Below are 15,544 nucleotides of genomic sequence, written 5' to 3' on the forward strand. Positions count from 1 at the left end.
TAAATCGAAATAAAATAACATTTAAATGATATAAAACCAATCTGGATTTTTTCATAACAGTACCAACATTCATAAGCATATCTAACACCAGTAAAATATCAAACATAACTTAATCTCAACATGAGAGTAAGACCTGTCTGCTGATATAATTCTACAAAAATTTTAGCCAAAAAGAGATAAAAGAAACAAAACCTTTAAAGATTTCATTCCAAAGGGCCAGACGCTGATCCCAGTCTAAGCTCCAATGTTGGATGCCTTGTTAAGGATCACACCTTCATATTTCACCTGGAACCACTTCATTGCGTCCTCCTTGGTGACTCTGTGTTGGATTCCAACACGGGCCTTGCACCTACGGCGACGACCCACGCGGTATCCAGGGCGTTCCAAGACAACGTAGAAGTCCATACCATAAATACCAGTAGAAGGATCATACCTATAATATTATCAATGTGACATGTCAGAAATCTTCATACTTCAAAAGAGTAGCATCATAGAAATACAGGTAAATTAACAATGTAGTATTTGTCACATATAAACCTAAAAGGCATACAGGCAACTTGATCTACACTGGTCTACAACTATTAATTGATAAAGTATATGAGAACTCATCACAGATTTGCTTACTTAATCCCAAGATCGATGTGCTCCTGGATACCAAAACCAAAGCAACCAGTTTCACTGAAGTTCCTCCTCAACAGTTCATACTCCTTGACCTTCAAGCCACTCTCAAGGAGTTGCATAGCCTTGTCACCCCTAACCGTGACATAGCAAGCAATTTTTTCATTTCTCCTGATCCCAAAAGATCGAACAGTGTATCTTGCTGCAAAACATGAGAGAGAACAAATTCAACTAATGTCGCCATACGTTTAAAATTTTCATTTGATAAGCTTCAATCTGTACAAATAACCCTGACTTAAAAAATGTAATCCATCACAACAACAAAAAATGCTTAGATCTACTATTTATTGGATCACCATAATATAGAAAGTACAAGAAGAAGTTAGAACTACTCCAGCTCTGCTATTTTGGTGATTCATACATTCATCCGTTCTGTACAAAATGCTTAAAACTACCTAGCAACTAATCTGTATTAACAAGTTAATATTGCAGAATTCATGCGTCTCAATACTTACTAAAACTAGAAAAATACATAAATGTACAAACAGCAAAAGCATATTCTCGAAAATTAATACTAGTATAATGGAAAAAATACGTGTATAGGAATTTACCCTTGGAGAAAACAGGAGACTGTCCACTGAGTTGTTCCAACACCTAACAGAGAAAATGAAATCGGTCAATCCAAAAACATTAAATCACCAAAAACAAATCATATGAAAAAATTCAGAGCTTCGGCGGCGGTAGCTCAATGTGTGCGGTACCTTAGCAGCTCTGGTGAGACGATCTCCGCTCTCTCCGACGGAGATGTTGAGCACCAGCTTCTGCACCTTGATCTCCCTCATCGGGTTCGACAATTTCTTCTCTGAAGCCTACAAGATGACAAATATGCGCGAAATTAGACAAATCAATCGAGCCTCGAAAGCGAATATACATGCTCGCGGATAATGCAGATGCGAAAGCACAAGTAGCGGCACGAACCATTGCTACGCAGCGGTGAATAACGGTAGATGGCGGAGGAGGCGCGGCGGTGGCAGGAGTTTAAGTGAGAATGAGCTGCAACCCCTAAATATCAAGCGGAAGGGGAGAGGCAGTGAGCTAGGGTTTTCATGTGATTGTGGGCTGGACCGAAATGTCCACTGTGCCCCTCAAGCATTAATTAATGTAATTTCATCATCGAGGACTTTTCTGGTTAATTAACCTCTAAAACTTTTTTACTAATATTTGGGTTAGTTTAAATTTTCACTTCACAAATACTATATTCAAAATCTTTGAATTAATTTACATAAGCTCAAATTATTCAATTGAACCTCAATCAGAACACACAAACTCTCTGGGATTTGGTTCATCGCTAACACCTCGTGAATTTGAGGCAATCTAACTGTCAAATATGGCGTATAGGTTATAGCCCCAAAATTGATGTGACAAAGGTAATTGAGATGTCACATGCATCACTTTTTACTGTAGGTATGTTTATCATATGCATTTGCAGATAGTACTTAATATCACATGCATTTTCCTGCAAAAGTAATTAAAATGCCACAAATTACAAATTTTATGTTTTAAAATGTCTTGAACTTGCATTTTCACTTTAAAAATCCTCAACTGTCAAAAAGTTCGATTTTATAATTTTATACGGTTCTAGCAACGAGACAATTACCATTTTGTCGATTTCTTAAGAGCACTATACCATGACTCAAATTACTTAGTTGCGTGTGAGTATCCTAATCCTAATGATAGAGTGGTAATGCTTGAGATTAAAAGTCTTGGGTTTGAATCCATCGTAACACAATCTTTAAATTTATAAAAATACAAAAAAATAAATTTACATATAATCATATAATATTTGGATGAGAAATTCATTGTCCCAAACTATTTACTCAATCAATAGATCTATTTATAAATTTTACTAGAGGGGTAATCAATTGCTAACTCAACCTCTAATTGCTAACTACAACTAATTTAGAACCATAAGATTTGTAGAGATCTAGTGGTCTATAAATCGACATGTGTAATTTCATTTTGTTATTATTTAAATTTAAAAAGATAAAAAAAACTATCAAAATTATGGTTTTAGATCAAAATGTCAATATATGTATTAAACATATCAATACTATTCATTGAATACGTCAACACAATTTAGCATTGACATTGTATATGTATTATATTGACATATTGTTAGTATGTCTTGAATTTGTATAGGATTATGTTTCCTAGGCCCAGTCTGTCTCATGTGTGCCTATTTATATGGGAGTAGAGCACATAATTTTGTAATATGAAATATGAAATCTGTAGCCATAATCCGAAAACACTCTGAATAAAATCTGTTCTCCGTTTCCTACTCGTGGACGTAGCCAACAACGTTGGTGAACCACGTAAATCTGTGTCTTCTTTACGTTTCTGTTTGTCTCGATTACAAAATTGCTCTATTATGTCACAACAAACTGGTGTCAGAGCCTGGTTTTCGAATTATGGTTTTGAATTCCGTATCTGTTAGGGTTTCTGAATTTTGCATCTGTTAGGGTTTATGCGTTAATCAATCAAGATGTCCGCTCTGAACGTGAAGGTCGACAAATTTACTGGGAGAAATAGTTTCAGTCTATGGCAGATCAAGATGCGATCTTTGCTGAAATAGCAAGGGTTGTGGGCGCCGCTAACTGCAAAAGGAAAGGCGAAAAAGGCAGACGAGGATGATGATGAGTGGGTAACCCTAGATGAAAAGGCTCACTCGACAATCATGTTGTGCCTGCCTGACGATGTTATCATCGAAGTCACTGATCAGGAAACTGTGGCTGCCCTCTGGACGAAGTTGGAGAGTCTATACATGACGAAGTCTCTAACCAATAAGTTGCTCCTGAAGCAACGTTTGTTTCGATTACGTATGCAGGAAGGTACGCCCCTTCGGGACCATCTGGAAAACCTGAACAAAATTTTGCTGGATTTGCATAATGTTGAAGTTAAAGTAGAAGATGAGGATGCTGCTTTAATTCTGCTAGTTTCTTTGCCTGAGTCGTATGAGAATTTCGTTGAGCCTTTTATGATTGGGAAAGAAACTTTGTCTCTGGAAGGTGTTCGATCTGCTCTCCACATCAGAGAAGATCAGCAACAAGCAGCTAGTTAAGCCACAGAAAGTCAGGCGTCGAGATTATCTGCTGGGGTACGGGCCGGAAGAAATCTGGAAAGAAGAAGTCGAAATCAAAAGAGGGATCGAAAGGTTTCCAACCCGGCGACATCTGCAGATATTGTAAAGTACCAGGGCACTGGAAGTATGATTGTCCGAAGAAGAAAAAGAAAGAGGGCTAGAAAATGGATGCCAATGGTTCATCAACTGTAGCAGAAGCAGATGACTCAGATTCTGAAGTAAGCCTAGCGCTGGTTGCAGATGACCAGCCACACAGCAACGATGTGTGGATTTTTGACTCAGGAGCTTCGTACCATCTGTGTCCGCACGTGGAGTATTTCACCACTTACGAGCATATAGATGGAGACAATAATACCATGGCCAACAATGTTGTTTGCAATGTGGTTGGCATTGGCTCTATCAGAATAAGGACGCATGATGGGGTGTTCTGCACCTTGAACGATGTCATGCATGTTCCACAAATGACGAAAAATCTGATATCTCTGAGTACCTTTGACAGTAAGGGATTCAGCTTCAAGGGTGAAGGTGGAGTAATGCATATTATGAAAGGTTCGAAGGTGGTTCTGACAGCCTTGAAACGGGGTACCTTGTATATTCTGAAAGGTTCCATCGTGACAGGCTCTGCTGATACTGCATCATCTGAGATTCCGCCCGAGAGTATGACAAAGCTATGGCATATGAGGCTTGGTCACATAGGGGAACGAGGGATGCAAATTCTGTCAAAGTGTGATTTTCTCTTTGTGCATAAAGTGAAGAATCTAGATTTCTGCGAACACTGTGTTTTTTGGGAAGCTTCATCGCAACAAGTTCCTAAAGAAGGTTGTTCATCGGACCAAGGGGACGCTCGACTACATTCACAAGGATTGTTGGGGTTCATCACGTGCTGAATCTATTGGAGGTCACAAGTATTTTGTGTCGATGATTGATGACTACTTCAGGATGACTTGGGTGTTCATGATGAAGCATAAAGGTGACGCGTTCAAGAAGTTCAAACAGTGAAAAACCTTGGTGGAAAATCAGACAGGGAAGAAGATCAAGCGACTGAGAATTGATAATGGTTTGGAATTCTGTTCGTCTGAGTTCAATAAGTTTTGTAAGAACGAGGGGATTGTTCGCCACCAAACTATTAGACATACACCGCAGCAAAATGGTGTGGTAGAACGCATGAATCAGACACTGCTAGAAAGAGAGCGATGTATTCTTTTCCAGGCTGGGTTGACTAGGAAGTTTTGGGCAAAAGCAGTAAACACGGCGTGTTACCTGATCAACCGTGGACCTCACACTGGCATTGACTGCAAGAGACACCTTATGAGGTATGGTCTGATACACCTGCAGATTACTCGTTGTTGAGAGTTTTTGGAAGTACTGTTTACTATCATGTGAGTGAGGGTAAATTGGAACCAAGAGCTAAGAAGAGTGTATTTTTTGGTTATGGAGAATGAGTTAAGGGGTATAGAATCTGGTCACCTTCGGAGAATAAAGTTATTCACAGTCAGAATGTGGTGTTTGATGAGAATTCTATGCTTAACTCAGTTGTGAAGTCTATCTGTGCAGAGGATTCTGGTAGTGTTGATAAACAGGTGGAGCTGTAAGTCACTCACAATGAGAGTGAATCAGAACTCCAAGGTGGAGAAGATCAACACACTACTGCTAAAACTATTGGTTCTGATATCCACCCGGAGGCTCGTCAAAGAAGCAAACCTATTTACAGAGCTAGGATGACAGGTGTGAAGCCTCCACAGAAGTACGATTTTGAGGTTATGTTGGCATATGCACTACAGGTTGCCAGTGAGGTGGAAGATGAACCATCCACTGCAGAACCATCCACATACAAGGAAGTTGTTTCGGGTAGTGAGCGTGCTAGATGGCTCGCTGCAATGGGAGAAGAGATGGAATCGCTATGGAAAAATCTGACTTGGGAGCTGGTCAAACGGCCGAATGGGAGAAAGGTTGTTACTTGCAAGTGGATATTCAAGAAGAAAGAAGGGACCACAACAGATGAGGGTGTTAGATACAAAGCTCGGCTAGTTGCAAGAGGGTTCACGCAGAAGGAGGGGGTTGACTATAATGAGATATTCTCACCAGTGGTTAGACACACTTCCATCATAGTGTTACTTGCGATAGTTGCACATTATGATTTGGAGCTTGAGCAACTAGATGAGAAGACGGCTTTCCTGCACGGATTGCCCGAGGAGGGCAAATCTGAGGCAAGGAAGGAGAAGTCTGTTCGTCTGGCATTGTAATGATGCATCTGTTGGGGATAATTCAAGTCAAGGTGGAGATTTGTTAGTATGCCTTGAATCTGTATAGGATTATGTTTCTTAATTAGGATATGATTATGTTTCCTAGGCCCAGTCTGTCTCATGTGTGCCTATTTATATGGGAGTAGAGCACATAATTTCGTAATAGGAAATCTGAAATCTGTAGCCATAATCCGAAAACACTCTGAATAAAATATGTTCTCCGTTTCCTGCCCATGGACGTAGCCAACAACGTTGGTGAACCACGTAAATCTGTGTCTTCTTTACGTTTCTGTTTATCTCAATTACACAATTGCTCTATTCTATCACAACACATATTATGATGGCTACATTGATATTAAGCTGCTTTTGAAAAATATGAAAATTAGAGATTTTTTTCAAATTTTGACATCGAAACATATGCAAGTGAGATCTTGTTAGAATCCTTATAAAATTATCTTTAATTTGATATAAGTTGTGTAAAAAAAATAATTTAAATTAAGATAGTTATAATCATTTAAAGTTTTTGGATATTTTTTGAAAGTTGGTTATAACTAACTTTTTGTCAATTGACATTAATACACCTATTTGACATTTTTTATGCATTGTATTGATACTCATAGTTAAATGATCTTGTACCTTGATTTATTAATCCAATAGCTATCATTTAGTTGTAGTTAGCAATTTAGGGACGTGTTAGCAATATAACACACCCCTTTTACTAAATATACTAGTTATAGCATTTTGGATCGTCCCCTAAAATTAGATCAACTCTGAATGTAGAAAGTTTTTGACAAATAATAGAATTATAATATGAACCTCACAATGAGTGAAAATTTCATAGTCATCCCACACCATGGCGACATAAGGGTGTCCACAATAGGATGGACTTGCCCAAGCCCAAGCCACAAAAACTTGGCCAAGGCCAAGAAAACTTATCCAGGGCCAAGAAAACTTGTCCACCCTAATAGTGGAAAGCCCAAGCCACAAATTAATTATTTTTTTTCATTCTTGGTATATTTTAATTTAACTAGAATAAAAATTATCAGACTATAACAATTTAAAAATGCATAATTTAATAAAAAATTAAAACCAAATCTTCATTGTATTATAGAAAGAGGAAAATTATACAATGAAAATTATCGCATATCACGTCGCTTCCTCGTCAGCTTCATCGAACGCTTGATCGATCATTTGTTGATACTCATTGTCGGTATTCATTTTTTGAAAGTAGAATTGAGATAAATTGAAAAGAGTGGAGATTGGAATGTGGTAAAAAAATTGAGAAGAATGAATATATTCATAAGAAATAAATAAGAAAATAAAAAAAATTGAAACTTGGCTCGAGCCGCGGCTCTCGGCCGCCACAATAGGGCGTCGCGGCTCGCGCCCAAGAGCCTCAGCCAGGCCGACTGCTCGGCGCGCCCATGGGCTACCCCCTGCCGCGGCTCTACTTGTCATCCACTATTGGGGAGCCGCGGCCCGACTAAGTTCCATGCCCGAGAGCCGCGACTCCCTATTGTGGATACTCTAATGATTTGGTGTATTGTGCCATACCAATAACTTATTGCTAATTGAAAATAAAAAGGCCTCCTGTCATATCACTTGGACACAAATTTTGCAAACTTATGGATAAAATTGGAGACATTCATTAGTCATTTTATTTAAAGTAAAATAAGTATTAAATATATAAATTATATCATCTGTTGAATTGACGTGACTATAGTACAATTTGAATATGTATATTAATCTCCTAATATAAGGAGTACTATTATACAACAAAACATGCATTACTTTTCACGTTAAGAAAAAATCATATTACAATTTTTTGATAGTACTCTTTAATTCCATTTCCTAATACATGTTCCAGCACCAATTTTAAAAATTGTAAAAGTGAATTGATAAAATGAATGGAATATATGTCACATGTCACACACTTATTGTAAATAGTACTACTATTCTTTATAAAAAATATCATTATTTATCTCTCTTATTATTAATTTTATTTTAAATTTAATATTATTCACTATTAAAATTATTAAATAACAGAGAGAGGAAGTAATGTTGAACATAGAATTTGCTTTCAGAGTTTAAGAATATTAAAAAACAACTTAAGAAACGTAAATACGTAACAATATGATACTTTTGGAAATCAAACTGGAACACAAATTATGATTAACTTGAGATTTAAATACTAAGAAGCAGAAATTTGCTGTACGGTGGAAAATTAATACAGCGGAAATAAACATTACATGAATTTTACCCTCTTCACGCAGATCTAGGGTTTCGTTCATTTCACCAATTTCAGGGTTTTGAGATCCAGGCTAAATTTTCCGAATTCCTGTTTCTCGATCCCTAATTTTAAATCCATCTGGATCAAGCATAGGAGTGTATGTTATTGAGGTGTTGAAAATTTGATCTGGCAAAAATGTCTGTGAAGAGCAATGCTTCGATTAGGGATCGGACGCAGGAGTTTTTAGGGATTGCGGAGAGGGCAAGGAAATCAGTATCGTTGCACAATGGGCCCAGCAGCAGTGGATCCAAGCGGGAGGAGCCGCCGCGGTCGGCGCTGGCGATGCAATCGGAGTTCAACCGGCGGGCATCCAAAATTGGGCTTGGGATTCATCAGACGTCGCAGAAGCTAGCTAAGCTGGCAAAGCGTGAGTGATTCAATTGTAGCTTATCCTGCTATTTTTTCTCCAGAAATAGGATGTTCTTGGTTAGTTAATGAACTGATCACGGCTTTGCATTTGTTGAACTTTAGTAGTTATTGTCAAATGCATATGAACTGAATTGCATGTATCTGAAAACATTTTGTTGTATGTATGGAGTGGTTGAGATTCTTTATTGGATCCATCCCATACAGGAGTTAAAATATGGTGCAACGTGTTGTTTGTTAACCAATTAAATCTGATCAATTGTTTGTCTGCGACGTTTTGAATCTTTGAGTCTATGATATGAGTTCTTTTGCAGACCATATGTTAATCTTACAAGAATGTATATCTGCCCCTTAGTTCGTTGCTACTTTCAGGAGCACGAGAGTATTAGTTTCATACCGATGATTCAAACTCTAGGTGCTTGAAGAAAGAGCTCTTTAAGAAATCATAATTTGCCTTGTTCTTGGAGGATTTTTGTGCTCTTATGGACCAAGATCTAGTTAAACGTTAAGGGGCCTTTATACCTTAAGGGAGCATTTACCTTTAGTGATAGGATAGATAGGTAAAAAGTGTCCAAGCTAATCATCCATTTTCTTTGATGGAATTATTACTTTTGAGCTTGTTTGACCATCTCATCTAAAAAATTCTCAATCTTATGTTTTACTATCATTTTATCCTATCACTCAAAATTAAACACCTATATCATAGGCTAGTCCACCACATACATTGACTGTTACTGCCCCGCCCTTCGTATGCCTCTTGCTTATGATTGTTTTTTAGATTGGCATTCGATATATGATTTGATAATGTTATGTTTTTATCTATTGCAGTGGCAAAGAGAACATCAGTGTTTGATGATCCTACCTTGGAAATCCAGGAGCTCACTGCAGTCATCAAGCAAGATATAACGGCTCTTAATTCTGGTGTAGTTGATCTCCAGTTTCTCTCCAATTCACGCAATGAGAATACCTCCAGTGACACCACTACTCATTCTACTACTGTCGTTGATGATCTAAAGAATCGTTTGATGAGCACCACAAAGGAGTTCAAGGAAGTTTTAACCATGCGAACAGAGGTGAACCCAGAACTCGTTGCTTCCGCCATCAACCTTTATTCCTGGATAGCTACTAATACAATCTGTGTTTCCTGATCTTCAACAGAACCTGAAGGTTCATGACAACAGAAGACAGTTGTTTTCGTCTTCTGCTTCCAAGAGCCATGCAAATCCTTTTGTTCGCCAGCGTCCTTTGGCTGCAAAGGCTTCAACTAGTAACTCAGCTGCCACACCTCTTCCATGGTCCGATGGCACACAAACTTCCTCCCAGTTATTTCCCAAGTAAGCACATACACGAATTTTCCAGCCAGTTGCTATCCTCATGGCTTGCATGAATTTTGGTCATTGCATTTTCTGTTTTTAAATTTATGCTGAGAAAAATTGATGATGCTTGTTGAATAGTCCTGAATGTGGTTCTAGAAAGATGCCGTTAGGACTTAATACTGCTGGAAACAACTTGAATTAAACTGATTTACCTACGCGTTACGTGCATGGCTTACTTTCTGTAACTTTTTTAACAGGACTCAGGTTGATGGGGAGTCCCAGCCTTTGCTGCATCAGCAACAAAATCAACAACAACAAATTGTTCCCGTACAGGACAGCTACATGCAGAGTAGAGCCGAGGCTCTTCAAAATGTGGAGTCGACAATTCATGAGCTGGGCAGTATCTTCAATCAGTTGGCTACATTGGTATCTCAGCAAGGAGAGATTGCTATCAGGTAGCACAAACTAAAACTTCTTAATTGTTTTCACTATTTTATATGCTCAAAATTTATGATCACATATCGTGCATTTATGAATCCATGCCTATATGGCTATATGTCATTGTTTTTATAATCTCTATAAACCCAGTTCATTTTCTTACATGGTTTTGGACCCGTGTTAATAGGATCGATGAGAACATGGAAGACACGTTGTCAAACGTGGAGGGAGCACAAGGGGCTTTGCTCAAGTACCTCAATAGCATCTCATCAAATCGGTGGCTAATGATCAAGATATTCTCTGTGTTGATTTTCTTCCTCATGGTATTCCTCTTCTTCGTGGCATAGTCAGCTGTTACACAGTAAGCAAACCTCATATTCGGCCCTATAATTTTCCATAGTATTTTGTAGTAATATTCTTTGGGGGTGTTCGGTTTGCAAGATTGTATACCGGGATTAAATTAGTGGTGTGTTTGGTTCATGAGATTTAGTCCCCCAACTCAATCGTAGATGGATAATCATGGGATAATTAGTCATAGCTAACCCCCTATAACTAAAATAATCACACAACTCAATCCTAGATTATATCTTGGTATTATTTTATCTAGGAAATCGAACACCACCTTTATGTATATCGGGATGGGAACCTTACTTCTGATGAGCTTCAGTGCATTCTTACTATAAGTGAAGTTGAAGACAAAAACTTCAGGTTGAAGTGTAATGGGAAATTTATATTTTAATTTGCTTCTGTGTTTGTATAATAATACTTGTTTGTTTCGATTTTTTGCGGTGTTTTATTTATCTTAGAGCATCTCCAAGGGGAGAGGTAAATGGAGAGGTAAAGTTATATAACTACCATATTTACCTTTTTTTCATGAAAAATCATTCTTCAAGAGAAAAATATATTTGAGAAGGTATTATACATTTTCCCATTTTGAAGAGGTATCTTTACCTCTCCATCAATAGAGAGGTAAAATTTTATAACTACCATATTTGCCTTCTTTTCATGAAAAACCATTCTCCAAGGGAGAAGGTATTTGAGAATGTATCACACTTTATGTTTTTTTAATGCATTTTGTACTATTATTTTATGTTTAAAAAATCATTTACCTTTCTATATATCTTTTTTCTTTGGAGTATGTTTCTTTTTGGAAGAGTATAATTTCACTTTTTGAGGAGGTATATAGATGATATACCTCTTTTATTTACGCTTCCTTGTTGGAGATGCTCTTAGTAAGCATGTATGATATGAAGACCGAAGATTGTTTTAAACAAAGATCTTCAAATATGAAAAATTATTCTCACCAAACCTGACTTCAAAATTGAAAAGATGCACAAAAGAATACGGAAAGAAGGAATTGTCTCAATAATCCATCACTTAAAAATCATCAAAAGTTCAAATCCGCCAACTGTTGGGAGACTTTCTGTTTTAATCTGCAAACTCAGTCGAGCAAGATTAATTTAATTCCGAGTTTGGAAATCAAATTTAGTCAATTTTTATCAATCATGCACCTTAAAAAAAGAGCCGACTAATCATAATTTTAATATCTGATACAAAAATAAAATGACGTGGTTAACTAGCTATTCGTATTTGTTCTAATTTATAAAACTAAAGAAGCTTCGACTGGATAAATCGAACGGATTGGATCGTAGGTCAACCAAGATCGACCCTACCCAATCCGGTAAGACAAACCCTAATCCCAGCAGAAATCCCAATCTATTAGATGCACAAAGTAGCCCGCACAGAAAATCGTACGCACCAAACCAAACAAGCCTTAGAAGCTGCGCCTCTCTTCCTGTTCGAAACCCTATTTGCGTGTTAACCCTACATTTTGAAATCTGATTTTCGAGCTCATCGGAACTGTAGGATTAGGGAGTAAATAAATTACGATATACAGTATAATCTGATATTCGCCTGTTCGATTGATAATCTCGCGGTACACTCACATATAGTTCGGATTATTTTTTCTTTTTTTTAAGAATTTTATCAAATCACGGCTTACTTTGTTCGATCAACAATCTCGCGGTAGACTCACTTATAGTTCGGATTATTTTTCCTTTTCTTTAAGAATTTTATCAAATTACGGCTTGCTTTGGTTTTCATTTGTTGTTCTGGAAGCAGTAATTGTTGATTGGTTTCGGGAAATCCAGTCCCGAAAATCATCGGCGATTTGTTGCATTTGGGCTTCAGATTTTCGATCGTTGAGGAGGGTTTTTGATTTACGCCCAGTGCAATTTTTGATTTACGCCCGGTGCAAAATGGTTGGTGGTGGGAATAGGAGGGATGAGGGATCGTTTACCGTGAGCAACACCAATGTTTTTGCGGCGCTGGATACTTTGAGGAAGAAGAAGAAATCTGACAAAGATAAGGGTTCGTCCAGGGGGAGTAAGAGCTCCACTAAGAGTGGCGCTGCTTCTGGAAAATCAAAAGCAGAGGAAAAGCCGGTGTACTGGGCTCCGGCACCATTGACAGTGAAGTCGTGGGCGGATGTGGATGATGAGGATGATGATGATTACTATGCCACCACGGCTCCTCCCCAGGCGATGTGGGGTAGTTCCGGTTCGAATAAAGTGGATGAAACAGAGAAACAAGATCATTTGGAGGTAATAAGGCATGAACATTCTGGTTGTTTTTGCTCTTAATTCATTTTAAAAATATTATTATTGTCTATTTAGTTTGGCGATTAAATGTTTCTAAACTCTAACATTTCGAAGTCCGCATGTGATTGTTAAAAGAAAACTGGATTTGCACTACATATTAATATGTTATGATGCTTGACTCCTCTGACTAGATGGTTTCCTATGCCCGGCTGGTGTTGATCATTTGGTGTTGTTACCTTTAGTACGCAGCATATTGCATTTTATGCGTAAATAGGCAATTTCTTTTTCAAATTAAAATTTGAGCATGTTGTGCTACACAGCGAGGTTGAGAAATATCACTTCCTAGATTTGCTGATTCGTTGGTATTTCATTTGTGTTCATTGTTGTCATTTTGTAGCTGCTACTTTCTCTTTTCGTCTAGTTACTTAATATGTATGATGAATGACGTACTTTACTAGCAGAGGTTCATTTTAAAAGGTTAGCTGGTGTCTTATCATTTATATGAAAATATGTTATCATTTAAATGCTTGCTTTCCTTTCCTTTTCTGTACCAGTACTACTTTCTTTTTACGATTTTTTTATTGTGGCTTTCTGTTCTATATATAAGTTGTTACCCAATATGCTTCATCAACTCGAAAATTTTCTTCTGTCTGTACTGAGTCTACTGACAATGCCTAAAGTGACTGTAATATTGTTTTTGTCCTCAAACTTATACTGTTATCTGATTATGTGTTTAGTTTCTTGTAAAAAATAAAAACTTTGATTAGCCTATCTGGGTCATCTGCAGACTAGCCTTTTGGTCTATCATCCTTACTTTGTTATATCAATATCTCCCTGATTCATTAATCTTCTCCCTGTTCAGCATCATATGGGATGTACCTACAGGTTGCTTTTATAGTGATAAAACAATCTCAGACAAGTGAATATCATAATTGACCAAAAACCATAGCTCCTCAGCATGTAATTTTTTCATGTTATATCGTACTGTTACAACATGTGGTATGTCTCTCTTGATATCTTTGTTAGTTGCACATTTATACTAACTGTAATGTAATCACTTGGGGTATGTCTCCTTCGTTTACCTTGTCAGTTGTAAATTTCTGCTGATTGCTTTTATCCTATTGGCTCCTTCTGCAGCTGTAGATTTGTAATGGCTATTTAGAGATGTTACATGTCTGCCCATTAAATTTTTTTATACTGATGCTCTTTCTTCCCCCTCTTTGATTTTATTTTGGTGTGGAATGACTCAATTCTTTTTGGGACTTAAACTTGATTTTCCATCCAAAATTTAGGAAAGTGAGAGTGAAGATGAGCTTCTTGATGAAGGTGATGATGATGTAGATGAGGAGCCTGATCATGAAACAGAGGTTGGAGAACCTTCTGAACCGGTAGTCGAAACACAGGTTGAACAATCTCCAGCACCTAGGGAGACAGAAAGACAACTTTCCAAGAAGGAGAGAAGAAAAAAGGAGCTTGCTGAATTAGAGGCCATTTTAGCCGATTTTGGAGTAAACCCTAAAGAGAAAGCTGAAGATGTAACAACTGGTAATTGATGTATCCCTATCATCTACATCGAACTGCTGGTTGTGCATGAAAATTGTTCTGCGATTGGTGTGCTACCAATTACTACTATTTTCTTACCGTGTCTTTATTTTGTTATTTTGCATGCATTTTTGGAGCCTGTCACATAGTGTGGGTGCAAATAATGCAGCTTCAGTTTGTCCCTACCTAATTACTAGAAATAGAGCATCATCGATTAGGTGAAGTTAGAATAAACAGTCGATTTCTATTAATATAAGTGGCATATGATCTTTGGTCTCTTGCAGACCCAAACAATGATGGGAAAGAGGTGCAACTGAATGGAGTTGCAGAGAAGAAAGACAGTGCTGCACCTGCTGAATCCAAAAGTGCCAAGAAGAAGAAGAAGAAGGATAAGGCCTCCAAAGAGGCAAAGGAATCTCAGGACCAGCCTAATACCTCAGATGCTCATAATGAACAAGATGAGGCTGAACATGTGGAGGGAGACACTTCTGCTGTTGATGTGAAGGAGCGGCTCAAGAGGGTGGCGTCTGCTAAGAAAAAGAAATCGAACAAGGAGGTTGACTCTGCTGCAAGAGCTGTTGCTATGGAGGCTGCAGCACGGAGCGCAAAACTTGCGGCTGCCAAAAAGAAGGAGAAGAACCATTATAACCAGCAGCCAATCCGGTAAGAGAAAATTGGAGCTTTGAAGCTCTGATTGAATGGAGATAGATGGATTTCTGTGGTTAATAAACTCCGAGCTCTTGCCCTCTAGTTTTGTAGTGGATGAACTTCAAATATAATTTTACAAAAATGTTTCTTTATATTTTTTCCGATTTAAATTGAGAAACCGTTGTATTTGGTACTTGCTCGTTAGATCAGATGTATTATACAATACTCTTCTTGCTGTGTATCTACCGCTCTCTTCAGTTTTAAAGAGTGCTGAAACTTTCTGATGATTTTTCTTGTGATTTCAAACACATCTTTAGGCTTATATTAGGTACTTATACATTATT

At 37.7% G+C, this 15,544-nt stretch overlaps 3 protein-coding genes across 3 annotated transcripts; 2 read left to right on the forward strand and 1 right to left on the reverse strand.

Annotated features, from left to right (window-relative positions):
* On the reverse strand, positions 1-1,731 carry LOC121780386 (60S ribosomal protein L11-like). Its single transcript, XM_042177979.1, has 5 exons — positions 1,597-1,731; positions 1,380-1,487; positions 1,230-1,272; positions 625-820; positions 1-433 (listed from the first exon to the last, which is right to left on the reverse strand). The coding sequence occupies exons 1-5, from the start codon at positions 1,597-1,599 to the stop codon at positions 235-237; spliced, it is 549 nt and encodes a 182-aa protein (XP_042033913.1). The 5' UTR covers positions 1,600-1,731; the 3' UTR covers positions 1-234.
* Positions 1,732-8,202: 6,471 nt separating this feature from the next.
* LOC121778481 (syntaxin-32-like) lies at positions 8,203-11,149 on the forward strand. The gene is made up of 5 exons (XM_042175841.1): positions 8,203-8,657; positions 9,485-9,729; positions 9,815-9,990; positions 10,230-10,427; positions 10,598-11,149. The coding sequence occupies exons 1-5, from the start codon at positions 8,426-8,428 to the stop codon at positions 10,755-10,757; spliced, it is 1,011 nt and encodes a 336-aa protein (XP_042031775.1). The 5' UTR covers positions 8,203-8,425; the 3' UTR covers positions 10,758-11,149.
* Positions 11,150-11,287: 138 nt separating this feature from the next.
* On the forward strand, positions 11,288-15,522 carry LOC121778482 (uncharacterized protein DDB_G0286299-like). Its single transcript, XM_042175842.1, has 3 exons — positions 11,288-13,013; positions 14,303-14,555; positions 14,837-15,522. Exons 1-3 carry the CDS (start codon positions 12,669-12,671, stop codon positions 15,217-15,219), a joined length of 981 nt encoding a protein of 326 aa, XP_042031776.1. The 5' UTR covers positions 11,288-12,668; the 3' UTR covers positions 15,220-15,522.
* Positions 15,523-15,544: the final 22 nt, after the last annotated feature.

The sequence above is a fragment of the Salvia splendens genome, chromosome 19, assembly GCF_004379255.2.
Source record: "Salvia splendens isolate huo1 chromosome 19, SspV2, whole genome shotgun sequence".
Lineage (NCBI taxonomy): Eukaryota > Viridiplantae > Streptophyta > Magnoliopsida > Lamiales > Lamiaceae > Salvia > Salvia splendens.